This window comes from Pituophis catenifer, unplaced genomic scaffold, assembly GCF_029215685.1.
Source record: "Pituophis catenifer annectens isolate HBS135680 unplaced genomic scaffold, rPitCat1.0.hap2 SCAF_2, whole genome shotgun sequence".
NCBI lineage: Eukaryota > Metazoa > Chordata > Lepidosauria > Squamata > Colubridae > Pituophis > Pituophis catenifer.
The window spans coordinates 247043701-247056789 of record NW_027256882.1 but is presented as its reverse complement, the minus strand read 5'-3'; the positions used below and the strand labels follow the sequence as shown (position 1 = coordinate 247056789).

General features: G+C 37.4%; 1 protein-coding gene across 1 annotated transcript in view; it reads right to left on the bottom strand.

Annotated features, from left to right (window-relative positions):
• Positions 1-1228: 1228 nt before the first annotated feature.
• TMEM232 (transmembrane protein 232) overlaps positions 1229-13089 on the bottom strand; it is a 113606-nt gene continuing 101745 nt past the window's right edge. The window contains exons 12-13 of the mRNA XM_070935733.1: positions 8626-8719; positions 1229-1447 (exon numbers count right to left, since the gene is read on the bottom strand). Of these exons, the coding sequence (XP_070791834.1) occupies positions 1229-1447; positions 8626-8719 (313 nt within the window). The remainder of the gene's footprint in view (positions 1448-8625; positions 8720-13089) is intronic.

Genomic DNA, 13089 nt, shown 5'->3' with positions numbered 1-13089 from the left:
TGAGGAAAACAAGGATAATACCATATTTGTCAAGAAGTATGGCAGGTTTTTCAATTCTGCCTCACTCTTCTTCTGTAAAGATCTCTAAATGTTTCTGAAAATGTGAAACTGGAGATTAACAGGATTCTCTTGCAAAGACACATTCAAGAAGAAACATGAGACAAAAACTTGGCGTGCTTTCAGATATATGTGCTGGCACTTCATGTTTTTGTTCTACATATGATCCCACAATGGCATGTACTACACCTAAAATGTACTACACCTAGAAGAAATATTATGGCAAACTGTGGCTATAGTAATTTGTAATGTAGTACTATAAATTGTGAGAAGCTTTAGAGCTATATGATAATCACCTTAAATGTGTGTACAGAAATTAAGTATAAAAAGAGTTCTTTAAAAATGAACACCAGAAGATATGCTATTGCTTTCAACAGGTTTATACATTAGAAAATATGCCTTGAGTTGCTTGAACAAGCAGCATACAAATTTGGATAAATGCATAAAATATCCACAAATAAAAAGAAAGCAATATGGCAAAATTGGTAGCACCATTATGTAGAGAGGAAGGAAAGGCTTTGTGTAAGTACAAAGTAATGAGAGGAGAATATAAGATTAGGAAGGATTTAATGGCAACAGAGAGACCATTGGATAAAGATATTACTAAGCAATTTTTAGGTGGTTTTTCTTGACATTGTTTAGAATATCTGATTATGCCAAAACAGTAACAAAAACAAAGGTGTGATGTAATCCAGAAACACTAGTTTCAGAAAATTATTATTCCAGAAAAAGATTCCCCATATTTCATGGGAGACAATTCAATTAATCATTACGTATCAGTGTTATGAAACTGAAGACAGTGTCTTGCTGAGCTGCCTTGCTAAGATGAGAGGCAGTGCCTCACCTTTTCCTCATCTTCTGTGTTTATATGCAAAAACACTCTCAAGCTGGTCTAACTTCCCTCATAGCATTTCTGATATATTTTTATTCTTATAAACACATATGTGGAACATCACAATGAAAAACTGTTGGAGAAGCAACTGCAATCAGGAATACAGCAGCAATTATGGCTTTAGCACTTTCTTATCCACACTTCATTACTCAATATTGCAGAGCTTTAACTCAAAAAAAAAAAAAAAGAGTGTGAGAGGGGGAAAGAAGCTTTAATACATATATTTGCCTTTAGGGTGTAGTTATCTTCTTACACAGCTGGTTTCCATGTTTCTGACAGTTATACATTTGACAGCTGAGTGCTGCTGCTTGCTTCTGCTGCTTTTGTGTCTTCATGTTTAAAGGGCAGTTCATACGGCTTGGTCGTCTTGTGCAGCTTTTCTAAGCGCCATATCATTATTTGCCTGAAGTGTTCCTCTTCCAACTTTTGCTTTGCTTGACGCTCTAATTCTTGGAGTTTCTCTTCTAGATGAAGCCTAATCTGCAATTCCCTTTTCCACTGTTGCAAATAAATAAATGAACAAATATAACAATACTTAATAGAGATTTTGGCATTACATAAAAACACAAAACTTTGATTTAATCATTCACCAGATACTGTAGTGCGGATAATAGATAAGAAATTAGGAAATGGATATTAACAGGATTAGACATGGTGACATTTTAGAAGCAGGAGCTGGTATTATGTAGTGTATAGAGCAGGGCTGTCAAACTCCCAGCCTGCGGGCCGGATGCGTTACGTGCTGGCCACACCCATGCCTGGTTTAGTGAAGGGGGGGAGTCCCGATATGTCACATGATGCTGAAGTGACGACATGAGTTTGACTCCCCTGGTATAGAGAGTAAGCAATCTTTTAGGTGCAATTGGTTAACCTGAAAGCTCATGAAGCTAAGGCTGATGTATTTCCGATATCTCTTAAGATATTGCTTAAGTGACTGACAACTTGTGAATAAAACGTTTGAAGAACAGGTATAAGGACCAAATATATAATACATTTTCACATATGACTTCATATCATCTTCATCATCATTTCATTTTAAAACTTTGGAGCCAACAATACTAAATGTCAGTGGAAACTGTTGAAATAGAAGAACTATTCTGCTTCCCCAATATGCCTGCCATTATTACCTGAAAGGGAAAGATATACACAGCTTGCATGCTGTCAACATCACAAAAGAAATGTAACACATATATTCCCTATGAACTAGCAAGCATGCTGTTTTCCAGCTTATGATTCCTCAATGAACATACTCAATAATTAATTGTATTTGAATGCATTATTTTATCATACTCCAGACTAAATGGACTGTTTTGGAGGGGGAAAAGTAAATGTTTGCTGAAAAGCAAATCACTGTTTTGATATTCCCTTGTTATTATCTTAAATATTAGAAATGACCAAGGTGTAGCTGTAATACTTTAACAAACTTTAGAATACAGTATTAAATGAGAACGGGTTTATATAATTTATTGGTGGTGACATTAAAAATATTCAGAAAGCAGAGAAAAGAAACTGAATTTGAGAAGAGAAAATGTTTTCTGTGAAATAATATATATTGTAATATTACTTTCACCTTTTCTCTGGTATGGCCTATAATTAGTAATAACCTCTACAGTTCTCAAAAAAAAAATAATCCAATTCTTATTTTGTTTTTACCAAGTGAGAAACATTCATTAGACAGTGAGAGCCAGCAACTTTCTCAAAGACATTTTAACATAACTTCTAATGTTTATACAGAAGGCACCTATCATTTGTTTTTATCAAATATCATGATCAAGTATGTGTCTCCCTGTGTGCATTATAGTTCAAGGTATATCATTCCACTGTTAATATATAAAAACATCAAAAATTGGCTCTGAATAGGACTAGTGACTTAATAGGGTTAGTTATATGTATGTAAACATAACACAGTTATGTTTCCCACATGTGTCCCTTTGCTCCTCCATCTCCTTCCGGGTAAAATGACCTTGAAGATAAGGCTACTAAACATTAGACTTTCCTGAATGACATAAGCAATTTCTAAACAAATATAAAAGTATTAGCATGTAAAATTAATATGATAAAATATTTCACAAAGCCATCTTTCTTTATGAGAATAGAAAATGTTATAATGCAAATAGTGGCAGAAGATGGGGTCTTAAGTATAAAAACTGCAACTCATAATTATTTCATTATTAAGAGAAAAGTACAGATTAGATTCAAATAGAAGAATAAAAAACTAATAGATTTTTTTAAGAAAAGGAAGTAAAATGCTTTGAAAATTTATACAGTGAGATTTTACATTCTGAGAAAACTGTTGGTGGGATGCAATTTAATATTAATGCAATCCAATTATTTTGTGGACAGACTAATCTTAAATAATAAAATGTCTCTCCTACTGAAGTAATGGAAGCTTGTAGGCATTTTGCGCTGGTTATCAGGGGGTTATAAAATACATTTCAATGCACTTACAGTATTTGTTTGGTGAATTAATGAACCAGAAAAAGTGTATTTCCTTCATTCAGTCCTGAAATGGATTTTAAACACTTTTGAAAGATGGGAAGCCCTGGACAGTTCTTCAAAAGATGGCAAAAACGAAGGCCATGTTTATTGAAACAGTACCTCATACCGCTATCATTTCAATACTCCAATCTATCCAGAACAATCTGAAATTATCCAATTACTCTTGCAAATCTCAAAATACTGTAAACAACATTATTGCTTCGTCCCTAGAGAATCAATACAGAAACACAAAGAATGCCCCAGCTTGTCTACATTTTCAGCTCATGTTGCATTTGCTTCTTTGATGATTCCCCACGTCCCCACACGCACAATAAAGGGGGCCTATAAAGTCAATAAGCCCCTATCCTTTGGTTGAATTTGAAACTGCTGCAAAACTTGATTCTCTGACCTCTTTAGAGAGAGAATCTGGCTTGAGAACAAGTGTCAGAGTGAAGTAAGAGATGGAAATGGCCCTATACTCAACTGAGTTTCAGTGTTCCTAATGGAAAATAACCTTCAGTGTAATCCTGGATATGCCACAGCTAAGTTGGAAATAAATCAGCTCAGTTGTCAAACACAGAAGATATTGTGAGATTGCATAGATGATGGAGCTGATTTTTGGAAATATGCAAAGGCAATGAGTGGATGTGCTTTTATTCATACTACTCATACCTAGGGCTGCATTTCCCTCCACTATTAGGATGATTGTATTGGCCATATTTGTTTATAAAGGAATCAAACACACAAGAGGTCAGTAATGTATGATACTAATGGGGAAGATGTATTGATTCCTTATGTGCCATCAAATCAGTGATAAAATTGTATTTGCATTCATTGTTTCCCTTCCCTCTTCTTCTCTTGCTAGCATAATCATAAAGAAGGTATGGGAACAAACATGAAAGGTTCATCTAATTTATCACTGAAATTATGTGTAAACCAGGCCTCTGAAACATTAAGGAGATATGAAACAGAAATAATTTACACATGCACTCGTGCACACATACACACACACACACACACACACACACACACACTTTTTCTTTATCACATATTTCTCATAGTTCAAAAAAATCTAAAACTATCAAATGAACAGAAGGTACTGTACATAGTATAAATATAAATATTTCACTTGGTTTCATGATTGAAAATAGTTAATTTAATATTAACTATATATTAGATGTTATTAGATATAATATATTAGATTATATATAAATATTAACTAATATTAGATGTTATGACATTCATCAGAAGTTGTCTTATATTGATGATCATACAGTAAGTACTTTTAAAATGCCATACCAGATATTGACTATTATAAGCATTGTAATCTAAAATATTTGAATATAAAATGCTAGCTTCAAATGATGGCACTATATAAAATATATCTAGTGTTTCCAATAAATAAAAGAGAACATTCAAAATAATAATTTTCAGGGGGCACTTTTTAAGATAATTTTCAGCATTTTTGTATAAATATGCAAAAACTATCATTCACATATTAATTAACTGGCTGTGCAAAACAATTGAATGTTTGTATGTTGAATTGGGCTACCTTGATGCTGTGAGTTTGACTTGTATATCAGTTGAACCTTCTGACATTTCATTAAAAATAGAGAGAATAATTTTCAAATTTCCCTTTGGCTGGTAGCAGGGGTGGGTTCCACTTACCTTTACTACCGATTTGCAATGGGAGCACACACACGCACTTCTGCACATGCATAGAAGCTTCTGCGCATGCGCAGTTCAGCAGTGGGTTTCAAAAAATTTTACTACTGGTTCTGTGGGTGTGGCTTGGTGAGTGGGGCATGGCTTGGTGGGCGTGGCTTGGTGGGCATGGCAAGGGAAGAATACTGTAAAATCTCCATTCCCACCCCACTCCAGGGGAAGGATACTGTAAATCTCTATTCCCTCCCCAATCCAGGGGAAGGTTATTGCAAAATTCCCATTTCCTTCCAATCAGCTGGGATTTAGGAAGCAGAGAATAGATGGGGTGGGGCCAATCAGAATTTTTATTACTGGTTCTCCGAACTATTCAAAATTTCTGCTACCAGTTCTCCAGAACTGGTCAGAACCTGCTGAAACCCACCTCTGGCACAGATCATCAGTGATGATGCTGGTTGGGGCGTGTGGGTGGAGCCTCCCACCGCCATTACTACGGTTCGCAAGGACCGGACCAAACTGGGAGCAACCCACAACTGGCTGGTAGGTAGTTTCTAAAATATGGGCCAGTAAAGTCACATAGACTGATCCCAGACTCAGACTGCACTCTAAAATAGCACCTGCAGTCACTCAACGTTTTCTCCCCATAGGATAGAACTGTGTATAAGTAGCTTAAGTAATGAACATATATCTAAACAATGTTCCCTATGGCTCATTCATAGGTACATCTATTCATTTCAAATTGCTTATGCTGTGATATGAGTAGTATATATACCATAAGAAAGTCTATGTGTTTAAGAGTCAACACCAGTGGTGGGTTCCTCCCGGTTCGGTCCGGTTCGGCCGAGCCAGTAGCGGTGACGATATGATGTCACCGAACTGGTTCTCCCCCCCCACCCCGCCCTCCCACCCCCACCCCCACCCACGTTATTCTTACCTTTTATTTGGTCCCACCCCCAATCTATTGCTGCCTCCTGAGTCCCAGCTGATGGCTAGAGGAAAAAAAAACTGTTTAAATTCTTGCCGCGGGGCTTCAAAGGGCCGCCCTATAGCCAGTGCTGGGATTCTGCCGGTTCTAGGAGCCGAACCATTTGTTTAAATTGCTGGCTTGCCCCGCCCCTCTGCACCACTATTTATTGCCAATAAATAGTGGTGGGCAAAGGGCGGGCGAGCCAGCAATTTAACAAATGGTTCGGTGTTTTTTTGTAATTTTATTGGCCTGCGGAGCTTCAGCATAGGCTAATTAGCCCTTGATTAGATCGGCTCCTGACTCTCAGCTGATTTGTCTCAGCTGTTTTGCTCAGGGCTCTGCTGCTTCCTTGCAAAGAGTCCTGGAGCAGATTTTTTTTCCCCTAGCTATGCTGAAAAACAAAACTGAAAGTAAAGCAGGCTGTTGGCTTTGCTGTTGCTGCAACGTTGGAAAATTAGGCAGGCAGATTTCTTTTCTTTTTCCTCACCAAAAAAGGTAGGTGCAAACAATGGGAAATTTAGGGAAAAAGAGGAGAGTTCAAGATTTTAAAACACAAAAGAAAAAAAGCTCTATTTAACTAGGGAATTGTAATAATTGAGATACTATTAATTGTATATTGTGTTGAAAGCAGAAATGGTTAAGTTGTGGTTTGGAGGAATATATGGGGGAAATTATTTGGTTTATTATTATTGGTAAATATAATTAATTGATTTGTAAGAAATTGGATTGCATGGAAATAATTGGAATATTCATGTTCATATTGATTAATATACAAAAAAGGTAGTTATATAACTAATTGATTTATATTAAAATGTTGAATTTATATTAAACAACTGTAATATTACATAATTAACCAATGTGAGGATGGATATAAAAATAGATGACAATGGGAAGGGGTATAATATAGAATAGAAGGGGAAAATTGAATTTGATTAAGATTAGAGATGAGGATGAAGGGTAATATTGGTTTTTTATAAAAATAGATGAGGAATAAATATGGCAAAAAGGAAATATAGAAATTGTAAATTTAATTGAAATGACTAAACACTGTTTAAATTTGTGAACCGGCCAAATACTCTGTTCAAAGAAAATACATTGTATGTTTGTATGTGTGTTTCTAATTATTGTTATTTATTCATATTTGTTCTCTTTTATTCTTTAAAGTTTAACAATTCATTCTTTATCTTAATATCTTTATATTTGTTTGGGGTTGGCTTTCTTCCCTTTCATCTTTTTTATCGTACAGCAATCTTTCTCCTCAAACCTACCACCTCTCTCTTTTCTTTCTTTCTTACTTTCTCTTCCTCACCCTCTTCTTCTCCTCCCTACTTCCTCTTCCTTTCTCCTTCTCCTCCTCTCTTCCTCCCTCTCTTACCCTCACTCCTAATTTCCCTTCCCTTCCTTCATCCCTCTCTTGCTATATCCTTTTATGCATATGGACTACTCAGAGGGCTGAAAAAGTTATTTCTGACTGGTCCTCACACTTTTGACCAGTCCTCGAACTTAGGACTGTCCTCACATTTTACATTTTTGCCCTATCTTGTCACCATGGTGACGAGAAGCAGTTGTGAAATGAGTGGCATAGTTGTTAAGAATGCTACAATGGGCATAAATGATGACCAGTTATAAGTGCAAAGACCGGCCAAAAGTGCGAGGACCTGTCAGAAATCACTTTTTTCAGCCCTCTGGGTAGTCCTTTTTTGCACATGGACTACTCAGAGGGCTGAAAAAATTATTTTTGACTGGTCCTCGCACTTTTGACCAGATCTCGAATTTACGACTATCCTCACATTTTACGTTTTTTGCCCTATCTTATCACCATGGTGAAAAGAAGCAGTTGTGAAATGAGTGACATGGTTGTTAAGAATGCCGCACAAGCATAAATGTAAGGACCAGTCAAAAGTGCGAGGATCTGTCAGAAATGACTTTTTTCAGCCCTCTGAGTAGTCCCTATACACATAGCCATGGCCACCCGGTCACATGACCAGCTAGCCACGCCCACCCAGTCACATGACCTCCAAGCCACGCCCACAAAATAAGCCATGCCCACAGAACCGGTAGTAAAAAAATTTAGAACCCACCCCTGGTCAACACCAATTTGATATATATAAAATCAATGAAATAATTAATGCAGAAGGGAAGGATAGATCTTTTCATAATCTATTTTACAATAATCTCTTTAGCCTTCTCTTTTCCCTGCATCTGACAGACAGAGCCCATACAGAAGGCCAAAAAATAAATGGCCTTGAGAATAGTTATATTAGATTTAATGGGCTTGAAATTCTTACTATTATGCTCTATAACCTGTAAAAGATAGTCATTTGTTTTTCTATTGGTTGAGAGTAGGGCAACTTTTTCCAATTCTTAAAAATATGCATAAATATATCAAAATTTCATATATATGTGAAGTAGTTATGACATAGTTAAAACTTGGTTAGAATACATTATTTCCAAAAAATATCAAGTTTATTTCCCAAAATTCAGGAGTTCCTGAAACTTACTGATAGTGATAGAGATGATCAGTTTGTGGCTACAGTAATGCAAATATACATTTAATCTCCAATTTTACCTGAGCGTTTATGATTCTCCTTAGTTCCATATCAGTACGTGTAAGGTAATCGGGATATGGATATTTTGGTACACCAGCTTGCAAAAGTTCTTCCCTTAGGAAAAAAAATGTTAAATGGAAATGTTAAATGACCTGAACTCACCTAAGAGATATCAAGTTTTTCAATGTTTTGATACATTGCCAAGACTAGTTAGACACACATCCATTACATGCTCATTTTTACATCTCTAAAGAAAAGTTATGAGTTGTCTTCTAGAGGGTAATATTCTAAATTTGTGTTACATCTCCAGTGCAATAATGTTTTATGTGCAATCTATTTAGTGGATATAGTAAAAAAAAAAAAAAAACATTTATAAGCTGTATCTCATATATTTTATTTCTGTAGTTATGTCTGGCTATATAATTACTTTGAGTTTAAGCTATAATTATAATCATAAAGATTATTAGTTGCTGCAGTTTTGTGACTAAAATATAACACATGTTCATTACTGAAACATTTCCATAATTTTATCCCATCAAAATATGCTGTGTTTTTCGTTTTCCAAAGGAAAAAAAAAATAAACACTAATATAAACTATAATGCAAAATTAACTAACATGCAGATAAAAAGTTTGTTCAGATAAACTTAAGGAAATGACACTTCAGGGCAGGAAGTCCCTGAAATTAGATGTTATAGCTGAGAAATCCCTCTCATATATTCTAACCAGGGGTGAAATCCAGCAGGTTCTGACAGGTTCTGGAGAACCGGTGGCGGAAATTTTGAGCAGTTCAGAAAACTGGCAAATACCACCTCTGGCTGGCCCCAGAATGGGGTGGGAATGGAGATTTTGCAATATCCTTCCCCTGCCGTGCCCACCAAGCCACACCATGCCCAAGCCATGCCCACAGAACCGGTAGTAAAAGAATTTGGATTTCACCCAGTGGTGGATTTCAAAATTTTTTACTACCAGTTCTGTAGGTGTGGCTTGGTAGGCGTGGCATGGCTTGGTGGGCGTGACTTGGTGGGCATGGCAGGGGAAGGATACTGCAAAATCCCCATTTCCTCCCAATCAGCTGGGACTCAGGAGGCAGAGAATAGGGGGCGGGGCCAGTCAGAATTTTTACTACCGGTTCTCCGAACTACTCAAAATTTCTACGGTTCTCCAGAACTGGTCAGAACCTGCTGAAACCCACCTCTGATTTCACCACAGATTCTAACCAATTACAGACATATAGTATTGACCCTGGTTTTTTTTTTTTAATAAGCGGACAAAATTCCACACGAAAGTCTCTTTAGTTATCCTAAGCCTAAAATGCTTGGGCTTTGAAAGACAGCTTGCTCATCCATTTTCTAAAAGAATGTATGAGATGGCTCTGATGTTTGTGGGATTTAGGAGAAATTATCAAAATTATCCTCTGCCTATATGAGCAGCCAGTCGTAGATAGGGGAATTTTGACTGGAATTGGTTCATTTCTGTTGACATAACCTCAGATATGAATTATAGAAAAGTATAACGGAGAAGTTGCTATTATAGGTGTTTTACCACCTGTTTTAAGAAATAACCAAGTTCTGTTGACTTACCTGTTGACAATATTTTTGTTCAGTTTCCTCTTTTTTACTTCTCATATTTTTGCCAATCTGGTTTATTAGATTCCATTCAGCCCCTTTATGCTAATCCTCTAAATGTTTTGCTGGTATTATTACAGCAGGAGAAATCTAGCATATTTTAATTCTGATACTAATTCAATGGCACCTGCCATGCAATTTACTTATGCACAAAAATGGCTTTGAATTAATATAATATAAAACAATGAGAGTGCAAGGTAAAAACTCATTAGAAATAACCATGATAGAGCTTTTCTTCAATTATGTCATACAACTATAAGGATTCCAAATTAATGAGAATCTAAGAAAAAATAACTACTTCTGCTCTCCGTCCTCTATTCTGTGATTAAATAGATGGAAGTACTTTAGTTATGCTTTCCATGGGCTTTTGGAGGATTTTGTGCTTATTCAAGGCGATGCTGATTCAGCTTTTCTCATACTCAGTAGTTACTAAATAATTATTCTGAAAAGGTTTGGTGACCTCTCTATACAAGTCACTATTGGATTGAGGTGCAATTGTTCTTTTATTTAGCTTGGATATTCATCATTCATGGGTCAGTGACCATTCTGCCAGTTGGCTCTCTTGACATATATAGGCAAGTAATAAACAAAGAAACAAAGAAACAACAAATTCCCTTTCAATCCCTAATTAATCTCAGGTTCCTTACCAGAGGCCTGGAAGTTTGACGGTTCTGCATAGTATCTTAGCTGTTTCCAGCACTGCCCTCTTCTGGACAGAGTATTCTTTTGTTGTTCCTGGGATCTGTTGAAGTCCCTTAGGAGTCACAGGCTGAGTCTCCTACTACCACTGGGATCACTTTGACCTTTGCTTTCCAAATTCTTTCTACTTCCTCCTCCAGGCCTAGGTACTTCACCAGCTTCTCATGCTCTTTCCTCCTGATGTTGCTGTCACTTGGCACCACTACATCTATCACTACATCTATCATCTAGTCTTTGTCTACTATCATGATATCTGGGTGATTGTTGAGTACCAACCTGTCTGTCTGGATCTGGAAGTCCCACAGGGTCTTAGCTCTGTTATTCTCCATGACCTTCTGTGGAATCTCCCATCTGGATTTGAGAAGGTCTAACCATACACTGCACAGATGTACTTGTACATAATGCCAGCTATTTAGTTGTGCCATTCAGTGAGTGCTTTTCCTGCCTACATCTTACACTATGTAATGGATTGTTTCTAAGGCTCTGCACCTTGAGTTCGGTCTACTATAGTAGACCCCTATTTCTATGGATCTGGTTACATAATGCTTATTCTTGTGCTGTAATGATCAGTGCTTCAATGTTGTCTTTTACTCCAGTCTTTTCCAGCCACTGGTATCTATCTATTGATAAACCATCCCAAGATCAAGGGTATTATATTGTCTTTCCATGGTATTTCCTCTGCTTCATTTTCTTCCCATATCAGCAGTCTCTCAGCAATTCATCTTTTGGTACTGTCTTAACTGATAAATTCCTGGTTGTTCTGAATTTCATCCAGGACAGTGCCTTTGACACTCATCAGATCCTGCCCATCATTTTTCCAGCTTTACAGTCTTGGGTGTTGGAATTGGGGTGGAAACCTCTGTATATTGGGAGAAGCTCCTGCATCAGCAGCCTCCATGACCTCCTTTGGGCAGTTCACTATACCAGCCATTGACTCTCTTACCATACATAGCTTTGCATATATAACAGTAACAGAGTTGGAAGGGACCTTGGAGGTCATCTAGTCCAGCCCCCTGCTCACACAGGAGACCTGTACTAGGGATTCGAACCGCCAAACTGCCGACCTTTCTGATCAACAAGCCACTGTCTTAGCCACTGAGCCACCTAGTCAGGCATATATACACATACATACAGGCATGCATGCATACATGCACACACATACAGATATACACAAACATACATGCATGTGTACACTTACATACCTTTCATACAATTTCATTTTGGTATAAGCAGTGTTATAGAATACACAGAAAAAGTGTAAGTAAAAGATTGGAGGAAGCAAAAGATATTGAATATATAAAATCAGGAAAGGAAATATAGCTACTATAGTGAAACTGGCACACACACAAGAATTGGAAGAAGACTAGCAAGTAAGTCTGGATGGCTTCAAAAGGGATCCTAGACTGGCAGAGAAGTGGGTGTTTTTAAAGTACCTTTTCCATGATCCCCTGACTCAGCAAAATTTGGGCAACATAAAAAAAATATTTAAAATGCTGTCACGAGGAGATATGCTTGGTAAACAGATGGCACTCCTGATTTTTTTTAATGAACAAAGGAATCTTATCAACCTCTATTACCTTCTTTATTAATCTTTGTTGTAGTAGGAAAGCCAGAGTAAGATGTATGCTTGCTTATTTAAGAAACAGACAGAGGGATAATTATTATACACAGACATGCAAAATCAACTGCTATAGCTTTCTTTTTTTATATTGAATGTGAAAGAAATGCAACACGCTCTATATGAGGCTACCCTTGAAAAGTGTTCGGAGACTACAGTTGGTCCAGAATGCAGCCGCACGAGTTATAGTGGATGCACCTAGATACACCCACATTACACCAATTCTCCACGAGCTGCACTGGCTCCCTATCAGTCTCCGGGCGCAATTCAAGGTGTTGGTTATTACCTTTAAATCCCTACATGGATCAGGACCAGGCTATCTTCAAGACCTCCTTCTACCACATAGTTCCCAGCAACCGGTAAGATCCCACAGAGTTGGTCCCCTCTGGGTCCTGTCAGCTAAACAATGTCGGCTGGCGGGCCGGCGGGGGAGGGCCTTCTCTGTGGCTGCCCCGGCTCTCTGGAACCAATTACCTCCTGAAGTCTGGACCGCCCCCACCCTATTGGCCTTCCGGAAAGCGGTGAAGATCTGGCTCTTCTG